General features: G+C 35.6%; 1 protein-coding gene across 3 annotated transcripts in view; it reads left to right on the top strand.

Moving 5' to 3' along the window:
* Positions 1 to 3,388: 3,388 nt before the first annotated feature.
* Positions 3,389 to 14,712, top strand: part of TSN (translin) — a 143,393-nt gene continuing 132,069 nt past the window's right edge. Inside the window, exons 1-6 of one of the 3 annotated variants that reach the window (XM_039876506.1) lie at positions 3,392 to 3,684; positions 4,867 to 4,960; positions 5,847 to 5,943; positions 8,038 to 8,153; positions 8,858 to 8,937; positions 12,115 to 14,132. In XM_039876506.1, the coding sequence (XP_039732440.1) occupies positions 3,619 to 3,684; positions 4,867 to 4,960; positions 5,847 to 5,943; positions 8,038 to 8,153; positions 8,858 to 8,937; positions 12,115 to 12,207 (546 nt within the window). In that variant the 5' untranslated portion in view covers positions 3,392 to 3,618 and the 3' untranslated portion in view covers positions 12,208 to 14,132. Of the gene's footprint in view, positions 3,685 to 4,866; positions 4,961 to 5,846; positions 5,944 to 8,037; positions 8,154 to 8,857; positions 8,938 to 12,114; positions 14,133 to 14,712 lie in introns of those variants that run through there. The other 2 variants (XM_039876505.1, XR_005655779.1) reach the window with 2 other exon arrangements.

Raw genomic sequence — 14,712 nt, 5'->3', positions numbered from 1 at the left:
AACCCAGTCTCCCTCAGCTCAGCTCAACTGTCACCTCTTAGGGCTAGCCTTCTGTGACTCTGTAGCTGAGGTCAGCTCTTTCTATTAAATGCTCTCTTACAACTGTTTTCATGAACAGGTTGGATTGTAAGGAGAGTGTAAGCTGAGAGCAATTTTATTCTTTCTCAGGACTGCACCTTTTCATGGGCTTGTTCCCCTAGGTGAAATCTTGAGAGAGAGCTCTTCAGATATCAGTAAGTAGCAACATTTTCCAAGTGTTCAAAATCTAACATCAAATGTCTTCTTTCCCTGCTCAGATCTGTTTCAGGTGAGAAATACTCGTGTAGGTGTTGGGAAAGGTAATCTAATGCCTGATAACTCAACTTTTTGTAACACAAAGTTTTGTAAGTTGGTACCTAATTCTTTGCTTTCAAAAGCATTGAAGGAAAGCCTATTTGAAATGTCCACAATAATCATTAAAAACAATTTTGAATGATAACTTATTGTTACATATGGCCAATATCTAGCAAGGAATTTAAGATATTGAATGAAATTGCTATAAGAGAATGCCTTCCATTCCTCTTTTTATCTTTTAATGAATATCTTAGCCTGAATTCTCAAGAAGACAAAGTCTAAAACAAAGATTAGGTACTAACATTTTATTTGGGTGGGTGGATGAATTTCAGGTCATTGAGAGTAAGAGACAAATGGAAGTAAGGCAGCAAAAGACAGAAAGCAAATACAAGATGATGCATTATTACATTGGTCACAGTATCACAAGAAACCTGGTTGGTTGCTCAGTTACATGGGATATTTCTGCATTTCTGGAGAGATTGCATGGAGCTGTTTCTTAGGACATCTGTTAGGAAGAGGAAGGGCAAGGACTTTATCTGTGGGCTTGTAACAACATCCTGCCTTTCACCGGTCAAAGTTTGCCCCTTGTCCCTGGAGCGCTAACCTCACACACTTTCAGATTATGTACACAGCCCCTTTGGGGAGCTATTGATGAAGCTAGAGCCTCTATGAATTAAGCGGGGGAGTTTGGGACTGTGCTACAGCAGCTATAAGGAGTATGATGAAGGCAGTGCTGAAGCCTAACCTATGCCTCAGGGGAGGCTGAAGCACCAGTGGGATTAATTAATGCAGTGAAGATGTTGGGTGGGACTTTCCCCTGAGAGTTTTCTAGGCTCCACATTGCTTCTTATAAAAAGTAATGAGGGAAGTCTCCTCTGGGGATAATTACTGTGAATTTAATTTCTCAGCAATTCAATCTATCTATCTATCTATCTATCTATCTATCTATCTATCATCTATCTATCATCTATCTGTCTATGTATCTATGACTAGAATGTTCACCTACAGGAACATGAACAAATTAGTAAAAGAAAGAACATAGCCATATTCATCTCATCTAGAGACTACTTCCATTAAAACTTTACTTTGCTTTTGTAATATTTATAAAATGTATAATACATTTGTCGTTTTGATCAACTGTGTACTACTGTTGAATAATCTAGAAGGAATTTCAACATCTAGCTCCTTGTAATATGAAATTTACATTTTAATTTTTATTAATTTTTATAGAGAATAATGATGGATAATCAAAAGATTTAAACAATAAATATTTTTATGTTAGGTTAAAATTCTTGTGGGAGAAGTGGAATGGAAATAGTTGTTAAAAAAGGCTTTATAAAAAAGGCTTTATAAAATAGTATGAATGTTTCTCAAAAAATTAAACATTGTATTACATATGACCCAACAGTTCCAGTCAAGTTATGTACCCAAAAGAACTGAAAACAAAAGCTCAAGCAGATATTTGTATACTCACGTTCATAGCAGCATTATTCATAATAGCTAAAAGGTGGAAACAACCCAATGTCCATCGACAGATGAACAGATAATGTAGTATATACATAAAATAGAATATTATTCAGCCTTAAAATAGAATGAAATTCTGACACATGGTACAATATGGATGAACCTTGAGGTTATCAATATGCTCAGTCAAATAAGTCAGTCACGAAAAGGCAAATGTTGTATGACTTCACTTCTGTGAGGGATCTGAGTAGCCAAATTCATTGAGACAGAATGTAGTCTTCTACACAAATTATTGCTAATCCTTGTAACTTTTAGAGCTAGAGATTACAAATTCTAACTTGACAAATGAGAAAAGACTCCCTTACCGGATACTTAAAAATCTCGATTTTTGGAAAGAAGTTATTTGGCACACTCCTGTTTCTAGAATTTTGTTACAATCTTTGAGTTGGCAAGGAAAGACGTTGCAGGATGTGAAAAATTAATTTGGATTTGTATGAAGTCAGATAATACAAAAAGTGGTGCTCAGAACACATTTGGCAGATATTCTTAATAAAAATGAGCTCCTATTGCTATTTTCATTCTTTTTTTGGATGAATTATGAAATTCTATTGCTAAATTTTTGGTCTATGAATTGGCACATTATGTCAGCAGCACACAGGCAAAAAAACAAAAAAACAAACAAAAAATCTTTGTTACCGAGCAAGTTGCAAAAACTGATCTTTTCTAATCTGCCACATTCTAGGGCTGTAGAGGTCAAGTTAGATATTTAAAGCCTCATGCAAATATTGTTAAATGGTAGATAGATGATAATAGCATAGTGATTAAGACAAAGCATTTGATCCCAGTTTCAACACTTAATAGCTGCCTAGGGAAGTCAATCAATGTGTTACCATAGTTACTTCACTTATAACAGTATCAATACGATCCTTCTAGCAAAGTTTTAGAATAATGTCTATTCTAAACAAATTGTCATTTAGTTGGTATGAGTAATTATTTTAATTCACTTGGAGAGTGAATCCTACATATACAAACACATTTGTATTTGTTGCGTAGATGTTCGGAATAAGTCTGCAAGGACAAACAAGACATCCTTACATCACTTGCCTCAAGTAAGTGGAATTGGGGGAAGGAGGTGTTAGCTGAGTGGAAGAGAAACTTCTCACGGTATACGTTTAAAAAAATCATATAATTTGAAAACAGGTAATACATTCAGAAAACGCGTAAAAAAAGCACAGAAAAAATTTTCGCTCCCAATCCGTCCCACATACTTTCATTTTCCCGTTTATTTTTTGCAAATACAAATGCATTTATTCCTTATTCTTATACGAAGACTGCAATATCTCTATATTCTTCAGCACCTGGCCTACTGCGCATACTCTTTAGTACTGAAGCAAACGTCCCTACCCCGCAAAAGGTGTGGTACGAAATACGTTGTATAAGCTACCAGGAAGCGCTCGCTTTACCTCCAAACCACGCCCCGCCTCAGTCCCACGTGCCCCAGCACCCCCCTCAGCGAGCTGTTTCCGGCGAAGCCGGTTTGAAGATTCCCCGGGCGGAAGCCCCGCCCAGCGGCCCTGCCCCGTCCTCTGGCCGTGCTGTTCCGCTCAGCAGGAGGCGGGCGGCACCTCAGGCATCGTTGCAGACAGCCTGGCTTCCTGCGCGCCGCTGCCGTCGGAGGACCTCGGCGACGGCCGAAGGATAGGGCCCAGTGGACGAGGCGGCAGCGGCGGTGGCCGTTGCAACTGAGTGCACTGTTTCCCTGTGGAACGCATTTAGCTGGCTACCCTCGCAGCACTGGCTGATAGTTGTGTGCCCGGCGCCATGTCTGTGAGCGAGATCTTCGTAGAGCTGCAGGGCTTTTTGGCTGCCGAGCAGGACATCCGGGAGGTGAGCCTTTTCTCTCCCCAACCCCTTTCCCTTTCCCTTCCTAGCTGGGCCACATCGCTCGGCCCTTTTCCGTCGCTCAGTCTCCAGCAGTGGGGAAGCCTCCGAGGGTGGGTCGCTTCCCTTCTTGTTTCACCTGAGGGCTAGTTCTCCCCGCTCTTATTCCGCTTCCCAGTCTTGATTTCTTGTTTTCAGATTTCGGCTCCTTGGCATCACCTACCTCATTTGAATGCCAGTTTTCTCTTTTCCAGCACTTGTTTACATCGAAGACTCAGCTCTTGAGACTCAGACAACGCGCATTTTATGTGTTGTGGGTGTTTTCGAAGCACGTGCGCCCTCTCTCATTCCACATAGGCTAAAAATCCAACTCAGTTGTGGCCTCCAGAGTGTGTGTGTGTGTGTGTGTCCGTGTCCTCTCTCCAATCTTATTTTACGTAATATTATGTTCAGTGTATTTCTTTTTCATTCCTGTACTTCCCCAAATAGTTGCCTGCCTCAAGATTGTGTACTCTTTGCTCTTACCTGAATTTGCTTCTTTCCACTTATTTTTCCTGTTATCTCATTTTTGTCTCCTTGATTTCACAATCTAAATAATCTCTTGTCATGTTTGCTGGTAGAGCATTAACATTTTAAGAAATATGTGCGATTTTTTTTTTTTTGCGATTTTTGTATTTTAAACGTGTCTTCCCTCCCATTATAGTCCAAACTGCCAGAAGGACGGGACTGTACTTGGTTCCTCAGTATTTACAAATGCCTAGCACATAAATGTGCTCAATGAATATTTAAAATGAAATGAATGAAAATAACCAACCTTTGTGTTGCATTTCATTCATCTCTACAAATTACATTCGGATAGCTCATCTCTTAATGTTTACAGTGTTTCTGTGGGATATTTGGGGTGAGTGGGTGACTATTGTCCTTTGAAGGCTACATGAGAAACTTGAGGCTTTTTAGTGACCTTTTTAGTGACTTTCCTCTTGAAAGTCTCACAGAGGAAATAAGTGGAAGAGTGTGGATTCAAACTAGTTATTTTCTGTACCAATTCAGTTTTTGTAAAGAGTTTTAGTGTTTTGAATGTATGTGAAGGTGTCGTAGGTCATATATGTTATCTAGTATATTTGGTTTGGCGTCACGATGATAAATATGTTGAATATATCTGATATTTTTAATTTTAATTCTCTCTAGGAAATTCGAAAAGTTGTACAGAGTTTAGAACAAACGGCTCGAGAAATTTTAACTCTACTGCAAGGGGTCCATCAGGGTGCTGGGTTTCAGGACAGTAAGTTCTTTGCTTTGATTTTGAGGGTTTTTATCCAGTTTATCAATTTCTGATTTAGAGTTAATTTCCAACCGGAAGATATTTCAACTGTGTATTATTTTATTATGGAAACTATCCCTCTTGCTTTATGGTGAATAAAAAGTGAAGAAATAGGTGAGTTGATTGTTTTGTAGGTTTACAGAATTCTGTTTTGATTGATTTTCCACTTTCACTTAATATGGAATGTTTTCTACTGTGATGGAGTTCTGATGATAATGGTAGTAGTATCATATCTCTCTTGTGTATCTAGCAACTTTTATTTGGCGCGTAAAAAAACCTCAACCTTTCAGTTATTGAATATGGTGTAATATGCATTTATGAAAAGAAATGGGCAGTGTAAAATGTTCTTAGTGTGTTTACCGTTAGCCCCTTGAACGGAGAGCAAGTTTAGAAATGGAACCTTCATTGTAACATATAGCCAGCAAGCACAACTGAAGGAGCCGAAATACATTTCCAGATAGAGAATGATGTAATAATATAGGTATCAGAGGCAAGATATTTTTTCAGTGATATGAAGTTGGTCAGCCTGATAGGAATGCATCTTGTGCACAGCCCCTTAAGAATGAGGCTATTTATGATAGCTTAGTGATGTGTTTCTTAGCATATTCCGTTTTAACTAGTTTTTGTATGCTTATTTTTCAGTATTGGTTAATCGATAGGGAGACTGGAGGTGAAATTTTGAGTCAGGTTGAAAAGCAGCGATGTGTACCCTAAATTCAGTTATGAGCTTTTAAAAAAAATTGTTTATTTTCCGGTAGACTGCATAGATTATTAAGCAAGGACTGTATTTGAAATTTGGTAATTCTTTCTTTCATTATTATGTTTGATTATCTTTTTTTGTGATCAGTTCCAAAGAGGTGTTTGAAAGCTCGAGAACATTTTGGTACCGTAAAAACACATCTAACGTCTTTGAAGACCAAGTTCCCTGCTGAACAGTATTACAGGTTTGTAAGAAAAGTAGCATTTTATAATGTTAAGTAAAAAGCAGAAAAATATACATTCTAAATGATTGCTTAGAACCAGGCAAAAATCCCTGTAGGCAGAAGAAACAACAGAAAGGAAAAAATCCAACTGTTAATAGTGGTGGTATTTTAATGGTGACAAAATTGATGATTTGTTTTTTTTCTTCTCTTTTCAAAATTTTCCCAAGGAACATGTATAACTTTTGCAATGAAAAAGCAATTAAAATTTTTTTTGTATGTGGTCAAAATAATAATATCTTTTTAGTATATTCAAGTTATTTGTGAAATTGGATGAACCATACCTAATACGGGTATGAGATTAGGTGACAGTATGTATATGGAGTTGTTTTACCTCAAAGCATGAATTTCACTGTCAAGTAATATATTTTGCTAATGTTTTATGTCATATCTGATAGAATTTATGCCACCATTTATTTTAAGATACATCATTATTTTATATACCTCTGTGAAAGAAAAAATTATTGCCAACCATAGTTGTGAAACATGTAGATTGTAAAATGCATCCTGATTTCACAGATATTAAACTGGGAAAAATTATATCTGAATATTGATGAAATATGGTAAATAAGAACCTAAACTTTCTACTTGAAAAATATGTTCATTTAAGACACATACATGGCTGCTGAGTGGGGTAAGTCAGACAGAGAAAGACAAATGCCATATGATTTCTCTTGCATGTGGAATGTAAACAAAATAAAACAAACTCACTCATAGATAGAGAACATTTTGATGGTTGCCAAATTGGGGTTTGGGGAAGGTGTGGGTGAAAAAGGAAGATTAAGAAGTAGTTACAGAATAGTTATGGGGGTGTAAAGTATAGCATTACAAATATAGTCAATATCGTAATAACTGTATGGTGTCAGATGGATACTAGATTTATTGGGGTGATCACTTTGTAAGTTGTATAAATGTCTAATCACTACTTTGTACACCTGAAATGAATACAATGCTGTCTGCCAATTATAATTGAAAAATTACTTTTTAAAAAAGACATATATGAGCAATTAATAGGACATGTATGAGTGGAATGGATAGTATAACCTCACAAGATTCTGAGTGGAATGGATAGTATAACCTCACAAGATTCTTTAAGGCAGGGATCAGCAGATTACCTGTGCCCTGCTGCCTCTGGAAGCTAAAAATTGCTTTTATATTTTAAAGCATTGTTTAAAAAAGAAGAAAACGGCCAGATAAGAATATAATATACCAGTGGAAAGTGACCTTCAAAGTGTAAAGTATTTATTGTCTGGCTGTTCACAGAAAAAGTTTGCCAACCCCTACCATAAGGTAATAATAAGCATAGAGAACTAGGACAATACAAATTGGCAGGGTTTTTAGGGACCATGTAGTTTGGAGGTCACACACAAACTGCCCTGTGGCTGATTTGGCCTTTAGAAGGTTTTGTTTGACCTGCATTGTGTTGAAATTTTTTCTAAATTTGTTGCCACATTTGACAATTAGGAGGCATAGCATAAATATCCAAGGGTTGTAAAATTTCCTATTTCTTTTTCAGGCTTCTAGCTCAGTTTACCTGCAGTATCCTGAGATTTTAAATCTGTCTCTTTAGTGATTGCAAATAGGAGTTATTTCTTATATGTGTAAATCAGGATTTTCTTGATACCTTACACTCAAAATGTAGGAATGAGTTAGGTATTGATACGGGTGATGTATAGTTGCGGTTCTCATCAAAGTTCAGTTGCCAATATTTATTTTTCTCAGAGCAGTATCCTTGTTCTTATTTGCGAAACTTCTAAATTATAGTTGCTATTGTTATTCATAATTTTCAGTTGTAAATTTTTGTATTTGTAAAATTGGATATGCTTCTTATTAAACTTATAAGTAATTGTCATTAATTCGAACTTGCAAAATTTATGCTAAACCCAGCTAATATATTTAAATGTCATAGTGCTCTTACATGTTTTATATATTGCAGTTTCACATAAAATTTTATTTGAAAAAGGATTCCAATTTCTAAAATGTTTGCACTTGACTGTATCAAACCTGTCTTTCTTAAGGCCTCTAACCCCTCAACCTAAATGTGCTTGTATTATGCAGATTTCACGAGCACTGGAGGTTTGTGTTGCAGCGCTTGGTCTTCTTGGCAGCATTTGTTGTGTACTTGGAATCAGAAACACTAGTGACTCGAGAAGCAGTTACAGAAATTCTTGGCAGTGAGTTTCTTCATTAGTGTTAATCTGCAGAGTCAGGCATGGTAGATTAATTTTGGTGGGAGGGGCTGTTGCTTATATTTTCTGTTTACTGTAACAAATGACAGCTAAATGGGAGATTGGTTACTTGGAAAACAGAAAAACTAGAATATGTAGTGTCTTGCTCTTTGTACTTGAGTGTTTGTAAAATTTAGTTAAAAAATTTTTAAGGCTACAGAGAAGTTTAAAGAATAGTACAGTGAACATCTCTTTACACCCCACTTCGACTTAATATTTTGCCACATCTATTTAGTCTCCTCACTTCCTGAGTATTTGTGCACGTGTGCACGTCTGTGTGTCCTTGCAAATCATGTGAAAGTCAGTTGCAGATATCATAGCTTCTCCCTGCATCCTCTAAAAACATTTTTCCTGGTATAACTAGATACCATTCTTGGTGGCATTACTTTTTGGTAGAAGAATGGAGGGGAAAATTGAGTTTTGCGTAAGAGCTTGGAAAATACACAAGTGAGGTCTAGTTACCAAGGGTGTGAATACATTAAAAAGATAGTTTAAAAGATTCATCCTTTTTTCATTTACTTGGAGAGAAAAATTGTGTGTGTGTGCGTGTGCATGTGCACGTGTGTGTATGCGTGCACAATTAAAAAATATTCTTGGGCTTTAATTGTATTCACATCATGACCTTATCTTTACTTTGATACATTTTTTAGTTGAGCCAGATCGGGAGAAAGGATTTCATCTGGATGTAGAAGATTATCTCTCAGGAGTTCTAATTCTTGCTAGTGAACTGGTAAGAAGCTTAGTAATTTGCCATTTGCTTTTTTTTTGAACTTTTTAAAATCGAGGTAATGTTGGTTAATAACATAAATTTCAAGTGTATAGCATAATTTGTATCTATGTACATTATTGCATGCTTATTTCTGAGTCTAGTTTCCATGTATTTGACCCCCTTCACTCATTTTGCTCTCCCTGCTTCTTCTGGCAGCCACCAGTCTGTTGTCTGTATCTGTGAGTTTGCTTTTGTTTTGTTTGTTTTGTTTTCTTAGCTTTCACACGTAAGTGAGAGCATATGGTGTTTATCTGACTGACTTCACTTACCATTGTATGCTCAGGGTCCATCCATGTTGTCATAAATGGCAAGATTGCATTCTTTTTTTTATGGCTGAGTAGTATTCCATTGTTTATATACCAAATCTTCATTCATTTATCATTTAAGATGGATACGTAAGTTTTTTCCATATCCTGGCTATTGCAAATAATTCTTCAGTGAACATAGGGATGCTTATATCTTTTCAAATTAATGTTTTTATATTTCTGGCTAATACTCAGAAGTAGAATAGGTGGATCATATGGTGGTTCTAAGTTTTTTGAGGAGTCTCTGTACTGTTTTTCATGGTAACTGCACCAGTTTACATTCCCACCAATAGTGTACATAGGTTCCCTTTTCTCCACATCCTCACCAACATTTGTTATCTCTTGTCTTTTTGATAATAGCCATTCTAACAGGAATGAAGTGACATTGTGGTTTTGATTTGCATTTCCCTGATGATTGGTGATGTTGAGCATCTTTTCATGTGTCTGTTGGCCATCTTTATGTCTTCCTTGGAAAAATGGCTAGTCATATCCTGTGCACATTTTTTAATCAGGTTGTTTGCTTTTTTGGTTGTTGAGTTGTATGAGTGTTTTATATATTTTAGATATTAATCTCTTATCAGAACTATCATTTGCAAATATCTTCTCCCATTTGGTTGGTTGCTGTTTTGTTGATGGTTTTCTTTGCAAAAGCTTTTTAGTTTGATGTAGTCCTATTTACTTTTGTTTTTGTTTTCCTTGCCTTTAGAGTCATGTTAAAAAAAACACTCCTAAGACTGATGACCAGAAGCTTATGTTATTTATGTATTTTGTTGTTTTAGGTCTTATATTCAAGTCTTTAATCCATTTTGAGTTAATTTTTGTGTATGGTATAAGATAGTGGTCTAGTTTCATTCTTTTGCATAGGACTGTCAGGTTTTTCCAACAGCATTTATTGAAGAAACTTTTATTTCTCTATTGTGTATTATTGGCTCCTTTGTTGTAAATTAGTTGTCCATGTATGTATACATTTATTTCTGAGCTCTCAGTTCTATTCCATTGGTCTTTTTTTCTGCCAGTACCATACTGTTTTGATTAATGTAGCTTTGTAGTATAGTTTGAAATCTGGTAGTGTGATGCCTTTAGCTTAGTTCTTTTTCTCAGAATTTCTGTTGGGGGTCTTTTGCAGTTCTATGCAAATTTGAGGATTTATTTTGTTTATTTCTGTGAAAAGTGCCATTGAGATTTTGATAGGGATTGCATTGAATCTGTAGATTGCATTAGGTAATATGGACATTTTAACAATGTTAATTCTTCCAGTTCATGATATCTTTTCATTTCCTTGTGTCTTTAATTTCTTTTGATAATATGTTGTACTTTTCAGTGTACAGGTGTTCCACTTCCTTTAAGTTTATTCCTAGGTATTTTATTTTTGTTGCAGTTTGTTGTAAATAGGATAGTTTTCTTCATGTCTCTTTCTGATATTTTATTGCCAGTATATAGAAATGCAATAGATTTCTGCATATTGATTTTGTATCCTGCAACTTTACTGTTTTCATTTACTATTTGTAATAGTTTTTTGGTGGAGTCTTTAAGATTTTTCATATATAAAATCATATCATTTGCAAATAGTGACAGTTTTATTTCTTCCTTTCAAATTTGGATGCTTTTTATTTCTTGCCTAATTTCTCTGGCTAGGATTTCTAGTACTGTATTAAATAAAAGTGGCAAGAGTGGGCATCTATGTCTTGTTCCTGATCTTAGAGGAAAAGCTTCCAGTTTTTTCCCATTGAATATGATATTAGCTGTGGGTTTGATGTAATTAGTTGGCCTTTATTATGTTAAGGTACTTTCCTTCTATATCCATTTTATTGAGAGAGAGTTATCATAATTGGATGTTGTATCTTGTCAAATGGTTTTTCTGTGTCTATTGAGATGATCAGATAATTTTTATCTTTTATTTTGTTAATGTGTATCACATTGATTGATTTGCAAATGTTGAACCATCTGTGCATCCTTGGAATGAATCCCACTTGATTGTGGTTTATGATTCTTTTAATATATTGTTGTATTTGATTTGTTAGTATTTTGTTGAGGATTTTTGCATCTATGTTCATCAGAGATATTGGCCTGTAATCTTTTTTTGTGTTGTCCTTTTCTGGTTTTGGTATCAGGATAATGTTGGCCTCATAAAATGAGATCAGAAGCATTCATTCCTTCCTCTTTAATTTTTGAAAGAGTCGGAGAAGGATAGATATTAAATTTTCTTTGAATATTTTGTAGACATTTGCTTTTTTAATCTTTCCACTTCACTGTCAAATTGGTACAATAATTCAGAAAGTGTGATTCTTTTAAGCCATCTTTTGGTCACCAGATAGTCATCAACTGTGTACTGTACGTGTTATGTTTTGCCAGTCATCAGAGAAATGCCAGTGCTAACGATGAGGCAGTTGTGTGTATTTACTAATGTGTAAATTTTTAAAAGATGATAATACCCCTTCGTTTCACAGTAGTGGCAAAACAAATATATTCCTTGGTAACTATGTTGGTTCATATAATTGTTTTGGAGAACAACTTAACTATATAACTATATGAGTTATTATTGCTTTTATCTCAGTCTCTTTTCTGAGAAATTATCTTATAAAAGTAATTCTAAGGATGAGAAAAGCTGTTGAGAGTGTTCATTATAGGCTTACTCACATTTATGAAAAATTGCACACCATAGAAACTCCAACAAAAGGGGAATGATTTCTTAAGTTATTAAGTTAGTAATATTAAGGAGTTGTTAAAAATGTAATTATCAAGGACAATATGGAAAAGTTTTGTGGCCTCGAGGGTCTTGTAGTTATGATTTGGAAGACATGTTAAGGAGGAGCCATATTGTAATGCGTCCCAGTTTCTCTTTCCTTGTGTAGTCGAGGCTGTCCGTCAACAGTGTGACTGCTGGAGACTATTCCAGGCCCCTTCACATCTCCACCTTCATCAATGAGCTGGATTCTGGTTTCCGCCTTCTCAACCTGAAAAACGACTCTCTGAGGAAGCGCTATGATGGCTTGAAGTACGATGTGAAGAAAGTAGAGGAGGTGGTCTATGATCTTTCCATCCGGGGCTTCAATAAGGAGACGGCAGCAGCTTGTGTGGAGAAATAGGAGGCTCTCCCTGTGCCTGGCCTTGCCGACCTCAGCGGTTGCCAGTGAGGGTGAGCACAGTGCCACTCACTGTAGTTATGATGCCCTGTTGCTAAGCACCACGCTTTATTTTTTAGCCAGTTGTGTGGTGTGTTGAAACACTTTTTTGGGGGGTAAAAGAATAGTCTTTACAAGGACAGGTTTTTTTTTTGTTGTTGTTTCAGTGAATTTGCTGTGTAATTTAGTGTATTTCAGTTCTGTCAAAAAGTGTAAATGTCAATCTCTTGGTAAAGTTTATTTCTCGCTTACCCTGATGCTGTTGATGTACTAATTGAAAAGTTTATTGTCTTGTTTGTGATTTTCCCAGAAGTGATCCTTGATATTTTCTATATCCAAATTAGCCATTCATCCACAGGTATATACTGGATACAGTATGGAAATAATTAAAAATGATGGTTGCCAAGCAAAGGACATTTATTTTATATTTTTGTTTCTTCTTTTAAGCCTGGTGAATAAATCAGATTTTGAAATTTTTTGCAAGGGAGTTTTAGCTCCAGGGTTCTCTCTTACTGCCATCAAAATATAGAATTAAACTGCAAAGTTAAGTTCAACACATTATCTTGGGGAATTTTTTTGTATTAAGGGATTGACTAACATCTTATTATTTGGCTCTACTTACCAGGTGTATGTGTGCGGGTAAGGCTTAGTGTTTGAAAATACCTGTTTCCTGATGTTGCCTTAACATTTTGCTATTGCAAGCAGTTAAAAATTGTTTTCACACATCTCGAGTTAACACATTATATGTTGTATTTCTAAGATATGAAACCTTTTCCTAGTAGCCAGCTAGACTGGTCTGGGGGTATAAAGCCACCCAGTCAAGTTAAGTAGCAATACCCTGACTGATATGTTCTGAGACAAAAATGCTGTGCTTTGTATAGAAAGAGAAAACCTTGGATTAAGAAAAAAAATCAGCTGATTTGGTCATGTTTTTTAGAGTAAGCAATTTAAGGTTATTGATGGTTCTCCCAACATCTAGGTTTTAAATTTACAGCTTTGGAAAGTAACGTAAATCTTATCGGCACCCTTCTCCCCTTCCCCATTTTCAAGCAGTACTAGGATTACTTGCCATGTCATTTTTGCTGTTGAATTGAAATTGTTAAAATGGTGACAACCCACAATTTTTTGAATCTCACTGAAAGTGCTGTTGTTTCCAGAACAATCTGCAGTATTTAGACGTATCACTCTTTCATACCTGAAACCAGTTTGGGCTTTCTGTTTGTACAGTGGAATATTTGGCATTGTCATCAGAGTTTTTATCAGGCTGAGTTATGGACTGAACAAATTTTCTATCATGATGAAAGAAGTAGAAATGAGGCATAAATTGCTTTGCACTGTTGGATTTTAGAAAATTTTTCTTGGCACCTCTTTCTACAGAAGAGGTTGTAGAAAGAAAAGAAGTGTTAAGATCTTTAAAGTGACTCGGATGGTCTTTAATGATGTGTGGTCATAGCACTGCCTGGATTGAACATAAAAGGTGTTTAATTACATGATGAGAATATGCAGTAAGTTTAATAATATCTTTCTTTGCCTCTATTGATTTTGCTTGAGAATATTAAAATTTTGGCAGAAGTGGATTTCAGTTTTAACAAATGCATTTTAAGTTTAGGAACACATTCTGGTCTTATAAAACTATTTGAGAATTTAAAAGTCATGTTTATAATTATTCATTTGTGTTTGTTGCTGGCTTATTGTAAAGCAATAAAAACTTTTTTATTTTTTATTTTTATTTTTGTAATTAAGTGTGCTGCTGTGAGTACTCTTCTATATGGAGAACAAATTCCAAATGTTGTTTGAGGTTGAAGAAGACCAGAGGTAATAAACACATACTGCTGTGTAATAGTTCAAATAATCAAAAGGCAGCCAGCACCCAAGAGTTCTTTTCTGTAACTTGCAGGTATCATTTGTGTGATCTACCTTGATTGGGAAATTATAAGTATTTTAACTGAAATTGAGAAGCATTGGCTCTGGTCTTAGTATACCAAAATTGCTTTATCCAGTTTTAGAAAATTAAGCAGTTTGGAGAAAGGAGATGTGAATTGGTGCTTTCTTCATAGACTTTATTTATAAGGAAAACCCCATAAAAACATAAGATTTATCCTCTTGAACAACGATAAGAGTAATGCTTTTTCTGAGATCTTTCTTAAGTGGCTAAAGAGATGAAATAAATATCCAGGTTGCTGCTGGCATAATTTTATAATTGTCCATTCACAAATTGTAGCTCTTTTGTTTTTTGGTCTGGCTTAAACTATTTGTCCTCTTCAGGTAGGGCATCATCGTCATGGCTGACATCAAAATAAGACTTTTTC

The sequence above is a fragment of the Pteropus medius genome, unplaced genomic scaffold (assembly GCF_902729225.1).
Source record: "Pteropus medius unplaced genomic scaffold, Ma_sr-lr_union100, whole genome shotgun sequence".
Classification (NCBI taxonomy): Eukaryota; Metazoa; Chordata; class Mammalia; order Chiroptera; family Pteropodidae; genus Pteropus; species Pteropus medius.
The sequence above is the reverse complement of the archived record's forward strand: the minus strand, read 5'-3'. Positions and strand labels throughout refer to the sequence as shown.